At 39.8% G+C, this 18,176-nt stretch overlaps 1 protein-coding gene across 1 annotated transcript in view; it reads right to left on the reverse strand.

The window, feature by feature from the left end:
* PAWR (PRKC, apoptosis, WT1, regulator) overlaps window positions 1–2,489 on the reverse strand; it is a 37,772-nt gene extending 35,283 nt beyond the window's left edge. The window contains exon 1 of the mRNA XM_010183682.1: window positions 2,353–2,489. Within this exon, the coding sequence (XP_010181984.1) occupies window positions 2,353–2,489 (137 nt within the window). The remainder of the gene's footprint in view (window positions 1–2,352) is intronic.
* Window positions 2,490–18,176: the final 15,687 nt, after the last annotated feature.

Genomic DNA, 18,176 nt, shown 5'->3' on the forward strand with positions numbered 1-18,176 from the left:
AGGTATCAGAAAATGCTTCTACATGAATGTGCAATGGAGTGATCTGCAGCTCTTACCAAATCAGCCTTGTTCGGAAAGAACTATCAGGCTTACAGAACGCCTCACATAAAGACTACTGTCATACAGATGATCAATGATACCATGTTAGAAAACCAGGAAAACTTCTGGATTGTTCTTCCAGCCTCCAAGTTGTTCATGTAGGAGAATGAAGAACCCAGATAAAGGGAAGAGAGAGTTTTACATGAGTTGGTAACAGCAGCCTCTAATAAGTGCAGGAGAAAACCGACTGGAGAGAGGAGACCAGTAATCTTTACACACCTCAAAAAAGCTCTGCATTTTCAAGGAACAACATTCTTTAAGAAGCATACAGCTCAAATTACAATACTGTAGGTAAAAAAAAAAAGTCTTTGTAGAGGCTAAGTAGACAAGTACTCCTTTATTCACAAATTCCCTCTTTCTTCAGCTACATGCTTCTCACAAGCTTTCCAGAAACCATCTGCATTCCACAGAAATACTTTTCTCCCAATACAATTACATCCATGAAGAAGAATGTTTGTCTCTCTTTCGATATAAGGTCACCTGCTACTAACTATTCTCTTAGCAATTTCGGACAGGAACAAAATGTCATCATCTGACATCAGATTTCCAGCCACAAAATTTTAAACTAAGCGTTTTCAGTTAGGATTTGCCAGCAGTGTCCATTCCCACCCTTTCCCTTCTCAGGAAGGTTCAAGATCACACACAAGACTGCTAAGCAATACCATCAAAAGGTATTAACACCACCACCCCCCCAGCCCCAAATAATACATGTTCCTAAAGTTAAAGGCTTTCTTCCCAAGCATGGAAGAGTTACCAACAGTTTATGTAACCCTGATTTGGAGCACAAAACCTGCTTTGAAGGCTACTGGGGTTCCTGTTCCCTTCACTCGAGCAGGCCCCAAGCCAGCCGGGGCCTACACAAGTTTCAGTGGTGAGACCCACAGAAGAAGTGGGGTTTTATTACTTGTTACAGATGAGGTAAAAGAGTCATGGACAGGTTGATCCTCACCATTTGCAGCCGATGTGGCACATTTGGCAAGTGTTGCAAATACCTTCCTACCCTAAAGCAGGCTACCTGTAACTGTCAAGGCCTATCTGTGGTTTCTCAAAGACAAAGGTTATGTTCCAAACATACAGACACGCACATACCCACACACTGTTTTAAATCCTGTCCATGAAAAGCCTGCTGAGCACAAGTGAACACAATAAGAACTACAGAAATTTAACATTTTAATGCTTTTTACCAAAGTTAGTAAGTTTTGTTTCATTAACCTTAATAAGGAAATCACTTTGGTTTGACTCACAAGGAAATAAGTTTTCTTATGCAAAATAATACTGTAAATTCAGTGTTCCGCTTATGCACCTCTTCATCAACCTCAGTTAGATCGCTGGTCTTAATGCAATTTACATTCTAGGCTACCTTAAAGACTAGTAAAAATGAACAAAAGCCAAGTTTCATTTGACAGATTAGTTATTATTGAAGAAATTAAAAGTGTTGTTACACACTTTAAAACCCCTTTTTGTTCAAACTGCCCTGCAGCCGAAACTGCCTCAGCCCACAGGACACTTCAACCAGATGGATTACTGCCTTGTTCGCATTGCAGGCTCCTCTCAAATACTCCACTATGCTTCAGAAACTAGTTTGACCTCATTAAAAGAAGACAGAAATGCAGGTACCACTTTCTCTGTCAGCACAGCAGAGAAATGGATTTGTCATCATCAAGGTGTAATTCTGGCCCATTATATAATTTTCTCTTCTGTCCATTCCCTTCCCCCTGCTTTTTTATTTGGCTGCTAGGCACATACCATTTCAGATACTTATTTTCCATTAAAATCATCTGAGTTTTGTACAGCAGATATTCAATGTGACATTCCCACATCTGATCCTAATATAAGGAATCCACAGAAATTCTTTAGGTTTTCCAGCATTTCAGTACATGTTTGAAGCTGTAGTATAAACATTTTTCTGTAAACCTCTGGTATGGAAAACACAAGCAGAAGAAGATGCTTTTCCGAAGAATCAGACTGCTGAAGGAAACAGCAGCAAAGATATCCCCGCATTCCAGTGCCCCACCAGCCTGCACTTTCAGGAGACATTGTAAAAAGAACATTTCACTGAGTCACTTGTTATAAACCTTGTGCATTGCTACGAACAAACAAAAACTGGGGAGGGACTGGCTTTTCCATGAAAACAAGCAGTACCCCTACATGTAAAAAAAAAAATCAGTTTTTGAGCACGCACAAGCTGCTCCTGCCACAAGAAACGATGCGGAGTCAAAATGTCACCATCCCCATCCCCCTTCCTGCACCAACTTGCTTTTGCCTCCCAGTTCTGCTGGCTGAGCACATATCGAAGGGCTTCCCAGTTCATTTCGGGAAAGGTCAGGCAGGTTGGTTTCAGCAGTTCTAATTAGCCCAGATGATTTTGCCTGAACCAGATGCAAGCCCATTCAAACGACTTATTTCACAGAACTCCAGGGATGGTTGCGCTACATCAGCTTTTTGAAAGCGATGAGCACTTGAGATAATAACAAATTTAACCAGTACAGCAAGATGTGCAAGCAGATACATACTCTCAGTAAAACCCTGTGTTCAACTTCACATTGGGCAATATTAAGAATCTCCACAACAAAAGCACCTTCAATTATCTTGACTTCTTTTTAGCTTCTTAACCATGCTAACAATGCAGGAGAGGAAACAAATGTAGGCTTTTTCCCATTGCCCCAAAACAACTTTGAAAATTAAAAAAAAAATAATCTACTTTACTGCAAGGACATTTTCCATGTACAGTAAAAGCTCAAAAGCACTATCACAATTCATATCAAGATGCTGGAAAAGTGTAAATTTTTCTATTAAAAGTAAACATTTCCTAAAAATTTCCACAGTAGAAATACAAGACAAGATATAAGAATACTGTTTTTAATTCTGAATAAATGTAAACTAAGCAATTAATTACAACAAAATACATATTGGGAATAAATATTCTTTTTCTCTCAACTGATCATGCAGAAAAGCCTGGGGAAAAAGGTAACTGCAAATAAAAGACAACTATTTTACTCATAATTTCTTTATAATCACTCTACTTACTGCAGCAGTGAGAACCAAATGCTTCCTTGCTTCATCATGTGCAGCTCTGATATCTGTTAAATATCATCTTTTTACCTCTTTGCACAGTATCAAACCTTTGCCATCAGCTCTCAAAAAACACAGCAAAACCAAGCAAAAATCCCAAACCTCAATCATTTGAGATTGAATTATTCACCTTCAGAAACACTATTTTAAATTATATTTTTAAAACACACTCTTATCACAATGTCCAGACAGCACCCACAATATTAAGTAAAATGGGCTTACTGTAATATAATCTTTTATTGGAACAACAGTATAATTGGAAAAATTGCATCTTTTTAACTACGCAAGCCTTTCATCAGGTTTAGCTTCCCTAAGAGCTTTTCTTTACAAGTTGAAAAACATCCTTATAGAGGTGAAAAGAGCTAACGTTATTCATAGGAACTATCCAAAACCTACGAACAGTTTTACAGATATGGATTACCCAGTAAAAGATTTTATTTTTGTAAGAATACTTGACTGTAATTCTCACATTAAGAGAGTCCAAAAAAGGATACTGAACTCGAACACCTTATCTGAATGATCTTTGTGCACTTCTCAAAGTCTACGTATCCAAATGGAGCAGCCCAACATCAACAATTACTATGATCACAAGCATGGATTTTAACCCCGAAAAAGAATAAAAGCAGGAATCTCTGGTATCTGAGATCAAAAGAGCCCCAAATGCAGCCCCGGGTCAGTGAGCAGCAGGTGGGCCAGGGCACAGCTGACTGCAGCCATGGATGCGCTCATCCCTGACCACAGCACCAACAAAGCAAACCAAAAAGAGGACCATCACTTAAGAGATGCATGAGATGCACATCTTGCTCTACAGAACTCACAGCATTCGTGATTATAAGGCACATTTACATTTTGTTTGAACTTTATCCTTTCCTCACCCATAATGAGAACTTACAAGTCCCTACTTTGTATACTGAATTGTATTTCAGAGTAAATGCAATTTCCAGTCTTAAAATCCACTTAGAAATGTTTCTGGAAAAAAATCCCCAACATATTTGTCCGTATTAGAGCAAAATAACAAAGTATTTTGAATTCTTTTAAAGCTTTAAGTAAAACATCAACTATATCAACACCAGAATGTCAATTATCCCTCCATTATAATAACAAAAACCAGCTATGTTTGCAGTTTGTTATTCAGCAAAATACATTGTTTGGCCACCACTGTCTTCAAACATACCACAAGAATGAGTCCAAAAGTTGAATGTTTAACTTAAACTAATTGCCAAAAAATCCTTTATCACAAGGCTTGTCAAGAGTGATTGGTGGAAATGCCCAATTTAACTACTTAGTACGAGATATTATTATTAAAGGCACAGAGCAAAATACCAGGCATATAAGAGAAACTGCAAAACACAAGCATCATTAAAATGTTTCTGAAAAGAGAAAAACATAATAAAAGATATGGATTGGGAAGCTATCAGAATTAAGCACCAAATTATTTAATACTATACCCAAATTTAGCATCTTAGGCCCTTTTCAGATTGATCTCCACCTAGGAACAGAAGTACCAAACAGCACAACTCACTGAAGACTCTTATGCAAAGAGGTCAAACTGCCTGACACCTGCTCCATGGGGCAATTACTACCTGAATATAATAACCACTCATCCAAAAGAAGTACCAAAGCCCTGCTCCTAAAAATAAATCAGATACCAACAGCAAAAAGAAACAAAAGCAGCCAAATCCTCCTCTTGCTGTTGGTGTGGTCCACAGGCAGCTCCAGCCCACCTGGCTTCCAGAACTACAGGGCCCAGATACAGCACAGCTCTATACACCCAGAGTAAAATTAAACTCCCCCCTCGCTTTTGAAATTTTGCTCACTGTTCTTACCTCCATGTTCTAATCAAATTTTGCTGGTGACAACACATCTTTCTCCCTCTTCTGCTGATGGTTTACACCTGATACAGAATTAATGAAGACTACATTCTGTACACAGAAATCACTAATAGCACTGAACATACCCAAAAGTTACAGAAGTGTTCCCAAAATTCACACACACACAAAATGATCATAATTTTGCTCTGAAGTGGAGTCAGGCACCAAACCCAGCTCCCTAGGCTCCTAATTGACATTCTGAAAGGATGCATCCTACTCAATACAAAGATCACAAATCAGTGGCTGAGCATAAGAAACCTGGCAAATAAAAGTTTGCCTGCTTCAATCAGCCAGGAGGAAGAGAGAGAAACGTGGAGGATATTTGTACTCTTAGCAGGAGAAATGTTTATCACTTTGCATCATGCCATACATGTTAAGAAACAACAACAGCAGGTTGCAAGAACTGAAAGGATAACTCTTCCTGGATGTATAGAAATCAAGCATCTACAGACTCAATGCCCACCTACACTATTTTTCCTATAAAACCGTATTAGATGGGATTCTTGAAGACATTGGTAGTAGAGACAGTGTAAACTGTCCGAAATCGGAGCAGTTTCCCCACCGGGAACAACAGCTGAACAAAAGCCACTCAAATAGTTAGGTAATGGGAGTGAAAATGCCTGTAACCACCATCATTTCGACTTCCATTGCCATGTACTTCTGCCAAAACTAAGCAAATACAAACAATGCTTCAAAAGAGATAAAGATGTATTGTCATGCAGATAAAGACCATACAGATTGAGCACCCTTCTCTTTAAAGCCAAAAATGCGGAGAGAAACGAATCCTGGAGACTAGCACAGTATTTTCAAAACAGAAGTATTCCTTTTAACGTGACCATGTAATAGAAAAGGCATCTAATTCCTGTTTTCTTCCCTAGTACATCTATGGTACTTCTAAAAAGAAATAAAGATGAGATCAGTATTTGAGGAATGTTCTGAAAGGAGATCAAACAGGTTAATCAGTATACTGTATTTCTAGCTATCCTATCCTCTGAAGCATGCAGTTTGGAGCAGTTTATACTGTCTGAATATCAAGTTGCATGTAAAATGGCTTTTTAAAAAAAGAAGTACAGTGCCTTCGCAGGTTTGTGCTCACTTGCTTAACAAGCCAATTGTCATTTTTCTTTTTCTAAGCAACTGAATCTCATGCAGTGTTTACACACAGTGGGTGTGGGATTGGTAAAACTAAACAAAGCCAAAGAGGCTGCTGACAGCCAAGGGAGCACGGACAGGCCACGACAACAGACTGAACCAATTCCAGGGGAAAAAGAAAACGTTGGCACAGGGCTTTTTTGAGAGTTCTACTGCATTTCTCATCCGGGAGTGGGATCTTCTGAATTCACAGAAAAACTGATAAAACATCAAGCAGGTTTTCTGCTCTCCCAGCTGTTTCTTTTTGAGTCCTAATATAAATAGCTAAAGTTCTACCTAAAGAGATACAAGCACTCCATACTCAGCTGCAGGGCAGAAAGGGAGAGGAAGTACTGAAAAAGCACATTAAACAGGACAGGCACATATCTGGATAATGACTGCTGAATTTGACTTTCAAGGCAATAAGCAAGCCCTTTTGAAGCCCTCAGCACTAATGTCACCAATAGAAAGACAGTACTGATCAAAGCCATGCAGACAAAGCACATCTGTAGTGCTGAAGTCTGCTAGGATAGCAACACCCAGAGAAGAGGGGGGAAAAAAAAAATCTAAGGTTGCTGCTGCAGTTAATATGGTAACTATTTATTGGGAGAACACCTTATACCTACAAGGTAATCCTAGCAACAATGCTGTGAAGCTGGTTCTCAACCCAGACTTCCGAGACCACCCTTTAGCTCTGCATTTGGAAGGAAGACCTCTTCCTCAGGGGCCTTGCCAATGATTTTTTTTCTTTATAAATGCTCACATTAAGGTCTGAGGCTCCAATGGAAATCCAGTCCAGGTTGTCATAGTGCAATCCCACATTCTAGCAGCACAGAAGTCTTCTGTCACCCCTGTCACACAGCATTTGTACCCCTGCTTCTTACGGAAACTGTGCTCAGAAATCACAGTCCTTTTGTCCCTGTAATTTTTTGAAGTCACTAGTGACAGACGCGGGGGCGGGATTCAGACAATAATAAATAATATTAATAAAAGGTTCATACTGTCAAGATATGAAATTTGCACTTTTTTTTTCTTTTAATCAAGTCTGCTGAAAGTGAAAGATGCAGATTAGCTGCCCCAGTAATCCCAGAGCCAGACAAAGCAGGCCACTACGCTTCCACCTGAGCGGTCAGCGCTGCACAGCCCCTGAACCAGCCCAGCAGGTGCTTGACTCTTCCCATTCAAAGGCTCCGTGAGGAGCCGCGGGAACGACAGGGCTGACTTAAGAGTGAGGAGCAGAAAGCGTGGGAGACATAGAGAGCTGTGGGAAAGGATAACAGAAAGAACATGCAGCTGATGCCTACTGAGAGGGAGCTACGCAAGTAAACTGAAACTGCAGCAGCAAAAATAAGCAAGCGAGCAAAGAACACATCTGTTTCAAACGATCTGAGAAGCAAAACTACACAGTATACTTTTCTGCGGTCTTTGTCACTGTCAGCGTGATCCGCCTGCAGATTGCTTACACAAAATCTCTACATTTTGATTACCAGATCCAAGGCAGAGCTGGACATGCTCCTCTCCCAGCAGATAAGGAAAACGAGGATTTCAGGACAGGAGCATGCAGCTAGGCAAGACTTCACAACTCAAGAGCATTTCATGTGCACGCTTTAAGCCCACAAAACACTACCAGCAGGTTTAAGTACCTTAATACAGCAACAGTATTTGCATATGGTGAACTCAGAACAGAGCAGAACATGCACAGACACAAAAAGAAATCAAGCTAGGTGTGAGGAAACAGCATAGGATGGTAATGGGAGAAATGAGTCACGACATACAGTTGATTCAAAACAACTGTGCTCACTGGAACCTTGCACTACTGTTAACTCGTTGTGTAAGAGAACTATGGTACCTCTACAGCAAATCAAACCAGAATAAAGCAGAAAATAAATGAGACAAGAGAAATGCTGGATAAATAAAAGCTTATATACACAAGTGCAGTACAGAAGTTTGTACAAAAAGAGGCAATTTTCCATTAGTGTTTTTTAAATTGTTGAGTCACTGATACATTTTGGGGGGGTTTTAGCTATATAGTTACTTGCATATAGTATAGTATAAGTCTTGGCCGGGTCTTCAGTAACCAAGAAGTTTTTTGGATGTCAGCAGATCTACCTTTTCAGGCCAGACAGCCCAATAAAATCATTAAGATTTCAGCTTATAAGGCATTTGTTTTCTCAATTCAAAACATCAAATATAACACATTTCTCAACCGTAAAACAGGAATAAAAGGTACAGTCCTCTTCCCTGAAGTACTCCTAAATCTACCCATTAAAGATGCTCAGGAAACTTTGTTATAGGCTGAGATGGATCTGCTCTGGGTCCAGACCCCTGCATTGCTTGGGACTGCACTGGCAAGGGTCTCCCTGGCTGAGGCACAGGATAAAGGGCCAGGACACCCCTCCCCCATTTTCCTTTGAGTGTAAAGGCAGCCTAAGGTGAAGGTTAAGGCTGATACACAAATAAACGTGCATCATCTTCTCCATGGTTACTGCTCACACGCCTTGTTTTCTGTAGACCAAACTGTGGTAAACATAAGGTAAATTCAAGCTTTGCCATCCCGTAGTGAAAGAAAGGTAAACAATTTTACATCTCCTGTAGGTACCAGAGGGTAGGAGCATTCACAGCGTTGCCATGGAGCAGCCCTGAGCCATTCATGTGTCCCACCCCACAGCCTTTCACTCTGATGAAGGGGACAAGGAGAGGAATTAGCATGAGCTGACAGCACTGGGGATGGGATTGAGAGCTCCATTCAGCAACCCCTCACAGGCAAACGATACTTTAAAATCAGATTTTTTTTCTCGATTTAATGACAACAAACACGCAAAACTTTCAAAGATAAAATTATGCTTTAGTAGGGGACTTCACATTGTAAACGGGGGGTGAGGAGGAACGGGGACACAGACCAAAATAAAAACTACCAACAACAAAATAAATCCCCCAGCCATTGCTACACTCGCACTCCAGTCCAAACCGAGGGAATGTGAGGCAGCATCCGAGGAGGAGTCAGGACCGAGGACTCTGCTGTTCACATTATTAAAACGTGCTTTTAATTTCTCAGACTGCAAGCTAAAGCCTGTAATAATGTCACTTGGAAAACAGAAGGCTGAGCGAGCATCTGAGGGTGAAAAGGAATGTTTTCACAGGCGCAGTTAGTAAATACCACAGGCTCCTGCAGACATTCTTTCTTAAATGGAAATTAACATTGCTTTAGGTTACCAAAAAATAATTCTCTTGATACAACAGAAGTAATATACTAGCTATTAACCTTTTAGCACCTGTGCTAAAAGATACAAGTACTAGCAGAAGGCTTGATATACAGACACTACTTTCTGTTCAAGAGCAATTTTAAACCCTTCCCCTCCTCTGCCACATGATTCTTGGCTGTAGATTTGGAAAAGTGAGGAATCCAAAAGTCTCTCAAACACTATAAAACAATGTGGAAATCAAAAGTTTCTCTACATATCTGTGACTAACTGTATGAGGGCACTAGACAATTTAAAGAAAGGAAACTACTCCAGATAGAATCAGAACTGAACCTTCACCCTAAAGCTGAGCCAAACTTTATTTGGACACTGAAATAACTCTGCACTGTTTTGATTTTATTTTTACTTCCTATTTTTTTATTTTCACATGCCCCCCTGCAAGTGCTTCCTCCAGCCAAGAAAACAAGCATTTTCTCCCTCCTCCAAGATTCCTAACAAATTTAACATGACAGACACGAGCTCAGGCTTCACAGCAGCTTAAAGAAGCCCGTGGCCATTCAGCCCTACTCCAGCTCCTCTTTCCCACTCCTGCCCATGGGCATCTCCCAGTCCCCCGCATCACCTCCCCTGACACTGGGAAACAAGGGTAATTTATTAGCAGAAAGTTAACCCTGTAAGAAGCTGAATAGTCTTTTGTACATCTTGGTGTAGCTAACTACAGGTTCAAATGAGTACCAGGGTCAGTACGGGCAAGCCAGGTAAAAGCAAAGATCCAAAGCAGCCTGGACATGGAAAAGGTTAAACTCTCACAAAATTAAAACCTCAGCAATCCAAGCCAGATAAATACTGAAGCATTCATCTAAAAGCACATACCAGTGGGGAACATGACTAACTATTCTGGTGTCCCTGATAATAGTAAACATCATCTATTTTTAAGGGGAAACAAAGTGTGGATGAGGATTTCAGAGCTCTGACAGGTGGCCAAGGTGACTTCTTTAACCTGCAGGTTGTATGGGCTACACTTGTTTTCCCCTTGTAACCTGCATGGATGCTATGACTTGCAGCAACAAGGGTACTACGACAGAGCTCATCCCTCCAACCACTGGAAGTTTCACTACACCACATAACAGCACAGCCCCATGTTAGGATTCCTACAGTAAAGAAGCCCATCAGGAGCCAAAGACAGTGGATTAACGTGCTCCTTCTTACAGCTCAACCCCCCATGCAGCTGGACCGCTGTCATCAAAAGAAAACTGTAATATAAATATAAACGAACAAGATGGAGAGACAAGACAAGCTCGACTTCTCAACCTGGCTTTTCCACGACAAACAGCATGAACTCAAAAACACCTACAGACTGGTCAAACTGCCCAGTCTCATCTTCTGCCAATTCTTCTGTCCTGGCACTATGTTTACCTGTACGGGAACTGATCCCCTTGTAAATTAATTCATCAAAACTCAAAAAGGTTATTTTCAGACCTGTCACTTCCCCTATTACAAAAAGGGACGTCCACACACAATAAAAAGGACAGCACAAGGGCAGGAACCACTAGACCTGGCCTAACTCCTTGTGAAATTTTTATCAGATTACTCCCTCCCTCGGCAGAGATATGCAAAAATGTTACTAAAATATGCATACCTTGTATACATAGCGTTCCTCACATTAGCAATGTCTCCTGACACATGCAAGTGATTTTAGGATGAAACATCCATTGAAATAAAGCCACAAAGATCATAGCACAGCTATTACGCTATGCCTTATATACACTACGGGTTTGGTGCACTTACTACTGCTTTCAGTAAAAGTTTCCACATTCTTTAAAACGGAGCTCCTTTTTCTTAAAACAATTAGCACGCCATTCACACTTCCATGGGGTTTTTTTAATTGTATTTCTGACTTGGATTTGTAGTAAGATGAAAAGGAAGTATTGTTAATTAAGCCGTAGTAGTTTATGCCTGAAGTAGAAGTCTGGCCTAGGATCTTTTCTGGCTGTGAATACGAAAATGTGAAACAGCTAGGTTAACATTTGGCTATCTTTAAGTATAAGAGAGTATCTTATTAACTGGAGTTGGGATAATAAAAGGCTCTGACTCTCTTCTGTAGCTGCTTTTCCATTCATGGCTTGTGTTCGAAGGCCGTTTTTAAAATGCGTAGAGAAGGAAGGCTTAAGTGCATCTACACATTGTCATTTCAAACACCCACAAAGGCTTTCACAGTCATTCACCACTGATGTGAAATGCTCTAAGAAATTATTTCTCCCAAAAGTCCAGTTAACATTATAAACAACTTACTGGGTCAGTGACAGCAAAAAATCACCTTGTAAATAGGATGCAGATTGATTTCTCATCTCATTGAACCCAATAAGATTTTGTTGCAAAAGCAACAAATACATTACACACAAAAAAACAAAACACACACACACACACACACACACACACACACACACACACACACACACACACACACACACACACACACAGGGCACAGAGCAGTTTGCCTAGAAAAGCGATCTTCATCACTGGAGATCTGAAAGGACATATCCAAGTCACACACACGCCAGGGATATCACAGGTACAAGGATCCTGTTGGGACACAATGACAAACTCGATGATTCTTCAGGGTCCCCCACAGACTTATTTTCTAGGCTTCTGTACCAGTAAACTCTTTCCAGGAAAAGTTGTAGTGGCAACACATATCACAAATAAGGATAACAAACTGCACCAAGAATGTATTTCCCCCCACCAACATTCACACCCCCCACGTAACCCAACTGCAGCTGCACAGCAAACTGGGAGAAGCAGGCAGAAGCAGCAGGGCAATCCTGCTGTTGTACCACCCAGCATCTACGGGACAGCAGCACTCTGGATTTTCACCATAAAACGTGGACACGTGCGTCAAAATCTCCCTAAGTAGAATACTGCCCTAACCTGAAAAGGTAATAGTACAAAAAAAAAAAAAAAAAAAAAGGAGAGAGAAAAATAAAAAGTTTGTTTTACACCTGCTTTGCTCTATAATACGTTTCCACTCATCCTTGCCCAGAAAGGATGCTGGGATGGTTGGAGAACTTCTCTGAATGACGACAACTGCTTTTATGTCATTTTGATGTACAGACTTCTTTTTTATGCACAGAATATCAGTTCTTAAATTACGTTTCTCCCCTCTTGACCTTATCCAATCGTCTGCACCATAGTATTAACTTCAATTACAACTAGTCTACCTACTGCAGAACTGTGATCCACGTCCATTTTCCCTGCTTGTTTAGTCAAAATTACTACCTTTTTACAACCCCTGCCTCCCTATTAACACGAGCTACTGCCAAGATGACTACAACAGTCTCCTGTGATGAACGTCTCAAAGGTCCAGTTAAAATCCTAGGAAAGAAAAAATCTGCTAAATCACACTGCCTGTTCTTTAGTCAAGGAAATGAAATAAAATAGATTTCTCACTAATTTACCCGGAACTGACGTCTATTCAGCTAGAATCTGCTGAGCTGGATTTATGCTCCTGGATTTGCTTTTTTTAAATTATAATCAATATTATACTCCAATTCTCTGAAAACTTCTCCAGCATTCCAAGGTTTCTTAGAAATCAGTATTACTGGACAAGAGATTACTTTGGTTCATTGCTTTGAGTGCAAGCTATCTCGACATGCTCATTTCCAAATATTTACGCTTACTGGAGATGAACCAACTCCCTGTCAACTCCTCTTTTAACATGAATACTTACTCCTGTTTCCACCATGCAGAAAACAGAAATATTTCTTGCACACGTACTCCTAATGGCAAGCACAAATCAACGTAGCATAATGATACCAACCTAACCAGAAAGATAAAACAACATGACTTAGGTTATCACCAAATAATAGTTTGAGGAAAAAATGGCACATTTAAGTGAGACAGGATCCTCCAAATGAAATGTACCACTTGGCCATGGCCAGACCTGTGCACTGAAAGAATTAATTTAAAGTATCCAAACCGACTGTTTGAAACAAACTCTTTATTTTGCACTGGAGTGGGCTAACAGCACACCCACCATTAGCAACTCTGCGAAAGGCAAACAAGAGGCACAAAACCCAACTACTACCATTATGGCTGACCATAACCCCAAGCCTAAAGCAGATGTCCCTTGCAGATCTGTCTGGAGGCAGGACAGGTCCAGCCCAATCTGCAGTGGTCGCAGCTCTCAGTGACAGCTGCTGCTGTGCAGTGCAAGGGGAAACATTTGAAAGCCACTGGTTGGACCATCTGCGTGTGGAGTCAAGGGCTGGAAACATTGGGGATTTATCCGACCGCACCGGCTTTGACACGTTACTTATTTATAATCTTTTTAAAAAGAGACAATTGTACATTTTTTGGTTTTCTTTTTAATTAATCCAACAGTCTGTTTAATTTATTACACTCCTACAGTGCCTTAATTTGTGGTTTTCTTCAGATGTCACCCTTCCTGAGCTGCACTACTGGCAAAGCTAACCATGCTGGGCTTTTAGTCATTCAACAGCAAAGACTAAACATTTACCTCTATTTGCCAGAAAGCACAAGCACTATTGTAGTCTAGTCTTAAAGACAAAATTTTAATTGAAGTATTTGTAAAGAATGCCTATTTTGAAACACAGCTTTCAATTGCTCTGTGAAACGCTTTGGCAAGGATACTGTGCATTCCTAGGAGGATTTAAATTAGTTTGCTGCAGAACAAAACCTGGGTTACAGAGAGTAACTTGGATACAGTCACCCACATCCAGAAAGAAAAAAAAAAATAACATTCTCATTCCTCTTGATCTTTTTCCTTGAAAATCACAACCATCAATATGCAAAGTCCATTTTAATATGATAAAGTGAGTGGTTTGTCGGTAAGTGAAAAATACTTACTGCAGTACTGTTTCTATACCAAATTAAACCTGTTTGTACTTCTCTAAACTGCTGCTATGGACTCTAACTTAGTAAAATTCTACAGTATTTGAAGCTGAAGCTGCTAGTTTTAAACTGACATGTGAAAACATCATTTTACATTAAGGACTGGAATTGTACCTCTCTATTTCAAATGCAATTCCTGTTTGTTTGGTTTTTTTGTGTATGGTGGCTTTTTTTTTTTTTTAAACAGGATTTGAGACATGCTTGTTTCAAAATAATTTCTTACTTGTTCATTCCAATCTGATTTTTCCCCTCAGCCTATCAGTAGGGCATCAGAATAAAAACAGGCCTTAACATAAAAAAGAAACTTAAAACAGTCTCATTAAATCAGATCTTCTCAGCATTCAGATCCCATCTTCTAGGGAATCTTCATATACATGATAATTAGCTTCCCAAAAGGCTAAGGCTTAAATGTAATTTCTTTGTGTTGTAAATTCTAATTATTCACAGTAAATAAATTAGTGATATTCTTTCATCGCTTAAAGCAATGCAGAAGCTTGAAGCAATCATACAACTGGCAAAAATTAGGAGCTCCCAAAAAAGTAAGAAAAACTTCATTCTTTACATTCCAGTAGACTTAAAAAGGGCTCCATTAACACTAACGGGGAAAGGGCCAGTGACCTAGAACTTTACTCGTGGTCCAAAACTATTAGTGAAGTCTGAAGAAGAAAGAGTAATGGGTATTCACAACCCAGCTCCTGTGATGGAGCAGGAGGATGAATAAGCTGTGCTCTAATTTACTCTGACGTGCAGCACATCGTGGCTGCAGCAGTGCTACGTTGGAACAGACCATCTTTCAGGAGTCACATTCTTGGGAAACCGCCGGTTCCTGGGGATTCTCACACGACCTTTAGTTTAACAGAAAATTAGTAAAAGAACCAAACAAACAAACATAAAAAAACCCCACAAAAAACCCTCAAACAACTCTTCTTACACCCAAGTCATAACAAAAGAAAAGGAGTTGGAGTGGGGAGAACATCTTATTTAGCCTTAATTGAGAAGACCACTGTAACATCAAATGGATTTTATGACTAATCTAACATTATAACTGAACACTATTGAACTTTATCCCATCCTCAAATTGTACATCACAGACATCACACTTATTCACTACTAGAAGACAGAGCCAACCTGAGTATGCCCCTTAGGAAACTCCTTCAAACCATCAAAGAAATCGATTTTTAGGCATCTCAGTAGCCAGTTCTTGTTCCCTAGCACATGCTTTACTGATAAATAAACATAGAACATTGACAAATATTAGTACGACAAAATTCCTTTGAACTTCCCCCAGATTGCTTTTGGGCTCCACACCTAGATCAAGCACTTTATGCACAAAAAAACCATTCCACACCATTCTGATGAACAAAGCAAGTTCAGATTTCATTTTTGTATTGCCCAAGTATAACTTTAATATCAGCATGACTGAAGAGTCCAATCAAAGTCAAAGGATGGACCTTATTTTCAACCCAGGAACAAAGAAGAATTTTGTCACCAGAAAGGACATATTTGAGGATTCACATTGTCCATTAAAGGATGGTAAGAAAAAAAAACAAACTTTAAAAATGTCATTGAACACTGAATTTAGAATTTGGCTTTCTAAAAGGAAACCAAGGAAACAGAACACCATTCTTGAAAACACCAAGCTAAGTAATGCCTCACAAACAGTAGCATCATCCAGCTTCCAAAATCATCCTGTTAAAAACTCCCACTACACAGTCCTTTCTATCTCTAAACATTTCTTAAAACTTGTAAGAACAAACAAATATTCTTCTTAAAATACTGCAGTAAGTATTTCTTTCTTATCAGCACAAAGGCGGCAAATAACTTCTATCAGAACAAACACTGTCAGAATGACTAAGATACTGGGATGGACTTGAGAAGTTACGGTATTTTTCTACTTCTCTGAATAAACATTTAATGCTGTTTCCACATCCTAATTTAAACCCCAGCTACGTATAATAGGAGAGCAGACATGTTTGTACGTGCATTCCACAATTCGCCAAGATTATGAGTCTCCTAGATGGCTGCTGCAAGCAATAGCAGAATTCTTTAAAATACTAGAAATATGTGAGTATGTATCTATCCAAATAAACACTGACTATTTTCATTACTAGAAATACTTTTGGTTCTGTTAGCAATTAAAATGCTTCAGTTTAAAGAATGAGGAACAACCTAAAAAAAATGTCTGATTTAGAATTACTGCCCTGGACATATCCTTTCTGGATCCATCTTGATGCCATCGTCAACAGAACTGTTGAGGAGTTAATAACCAAGCTACCTTGGCCCCTGAAATATCTGGAAAGAAAAGGACCTGAGAAAAATGTAAACTTGAACTAGCTTCTGAGAAAGAGTTCTCTGTGTCTCAGTGTAATTTCCTTTGTTTCTTTTTCCTTTAAAAAAAAAACCCAAATCACGCTCTCTCTGATGTGCTTCTGATGGCAGGTAACTCCAGCAAGGAGAACCAACCAAAAGAATAAATAATGCCTTATACTTCCCTTACTCATATTAAAGCATGATTAAAGTACAAAATCAGAGTAATTTCTGAATGAGAGAACCAAGTGAACAAGAGGAAAAGAAACTCGAGAGGGTCTGTAGAGCGAAAGCATATGAAGTGCTTGTTTAGTTTGCTGAAGAAGTCAAGGAGCAATTCAACACCAACCTAGAAGCATTTGAAGGCTGGTTACGAAGATGACAGAGCCAGGCTTCTTTCAGAAGCAGCAGATGATGTACAAAATGCATCAATTGGACACCAGGAGCACTTCAGCGACAGGGCAGCACAGCACTGGGTCAGGCTACTCAGGGACGGCAGAAACTTCATCCTTAGAGGTCTTCAAGCCTCAGCAAGAAAAAGCCACGCCTGACCTGCTCCAGGGCTGCTGAGGTACTGTTCTGAGACTCCCAAAGGCCCCCTTCAACCAGCATTTATATGCATTTACAGAGCATCTGTTTGATTTCTTTTTCATGCCCCATCTCCTACTTTCCCCCAAACTGGAAACCTCCAGGTCCACTTGGGTTTTATTTTTCTTACATTTGGGCAACAGCTGAGTTTTATACTTTCTTCCTAAGATGATTCAGACAAAACATTCTGTGCTTCAAAGCTCTGTGCAAAGAAGGATTCAGGTACAAATCCAAAGATGCATCCATAAAAAACCTGCAGAAGCAAACAATTTGGCAAAAAAAAAAATAATCCAAGGAAACAAGTAATCAGATACATTTGTTAGGAAGAATGTGTAGAAAAGTTCTCCTAAAATATGCAAAGGATAAATATAAGAAAGAATAAAGTTTCTGGCTTTGAAAGAGCCAGCTGATACACTGTGATTCACTAGGAGAACGGAGAGATAATTTAAAATGCTCATGCTTTATCTGGATAGATGTACACCTCTCCCTCTAACTTAGTAAGTTACCCATCTCTAAAAGTGAGCTGCCCCATCCAAAGGTTTCTTCACTGCTTTACTGTTCCAACTCTCAAAGCCAAGTCACAACTCGTATCACAGACCACACAACTGTACATTGAGCAGAGAGCTCCAAATGCACCAAATCCAGTGAAGACTGGGTTCCAAGGGTGATCTGATGCTTCACTGAAATCAGATCAAAGTTGACAAACTCAGAAATCTCTCGCCTTTCCCTGAAAGATTTTCTGCTGTTTCTTTCTATTGCATATTTACAGGCTCTCCTCTTTTCTTGGCCTTCAGTATGCAATTTGTGAGAGCTTTATTACTTCTGAGAGTGGCAACTTTCTCAAATTTAAGGAAAAGAAGAAAAGGGACTGATGGCTTAAAAGCTGTAGAGGAAGAATCGCCAGAAAATATTTACTTTTACCACTACTTTCCCCAAAAAAGAAAGAAGTCACCAACCCATACATCTGGCAACCCTGCTCATCTTCTAAAGATAAAAT

The sequence above is a fragment of the Mesitornis unicolor genome, unplaced genomic scaffold (genome assembly GCF_000695765.1).
Source record: "Mesitornis unicolor isolate BGI_N332 unplaced genomic scaffold, ASM69576v1 scaffold14214, whole genome shotgun sequence".
Lineage (NCBI taxonomy): Eukaryota > Metazoa > Chordata > Aves > Mesitornithiformes > Mesitornithidae > Mesitornis > Mesitornis unicolor.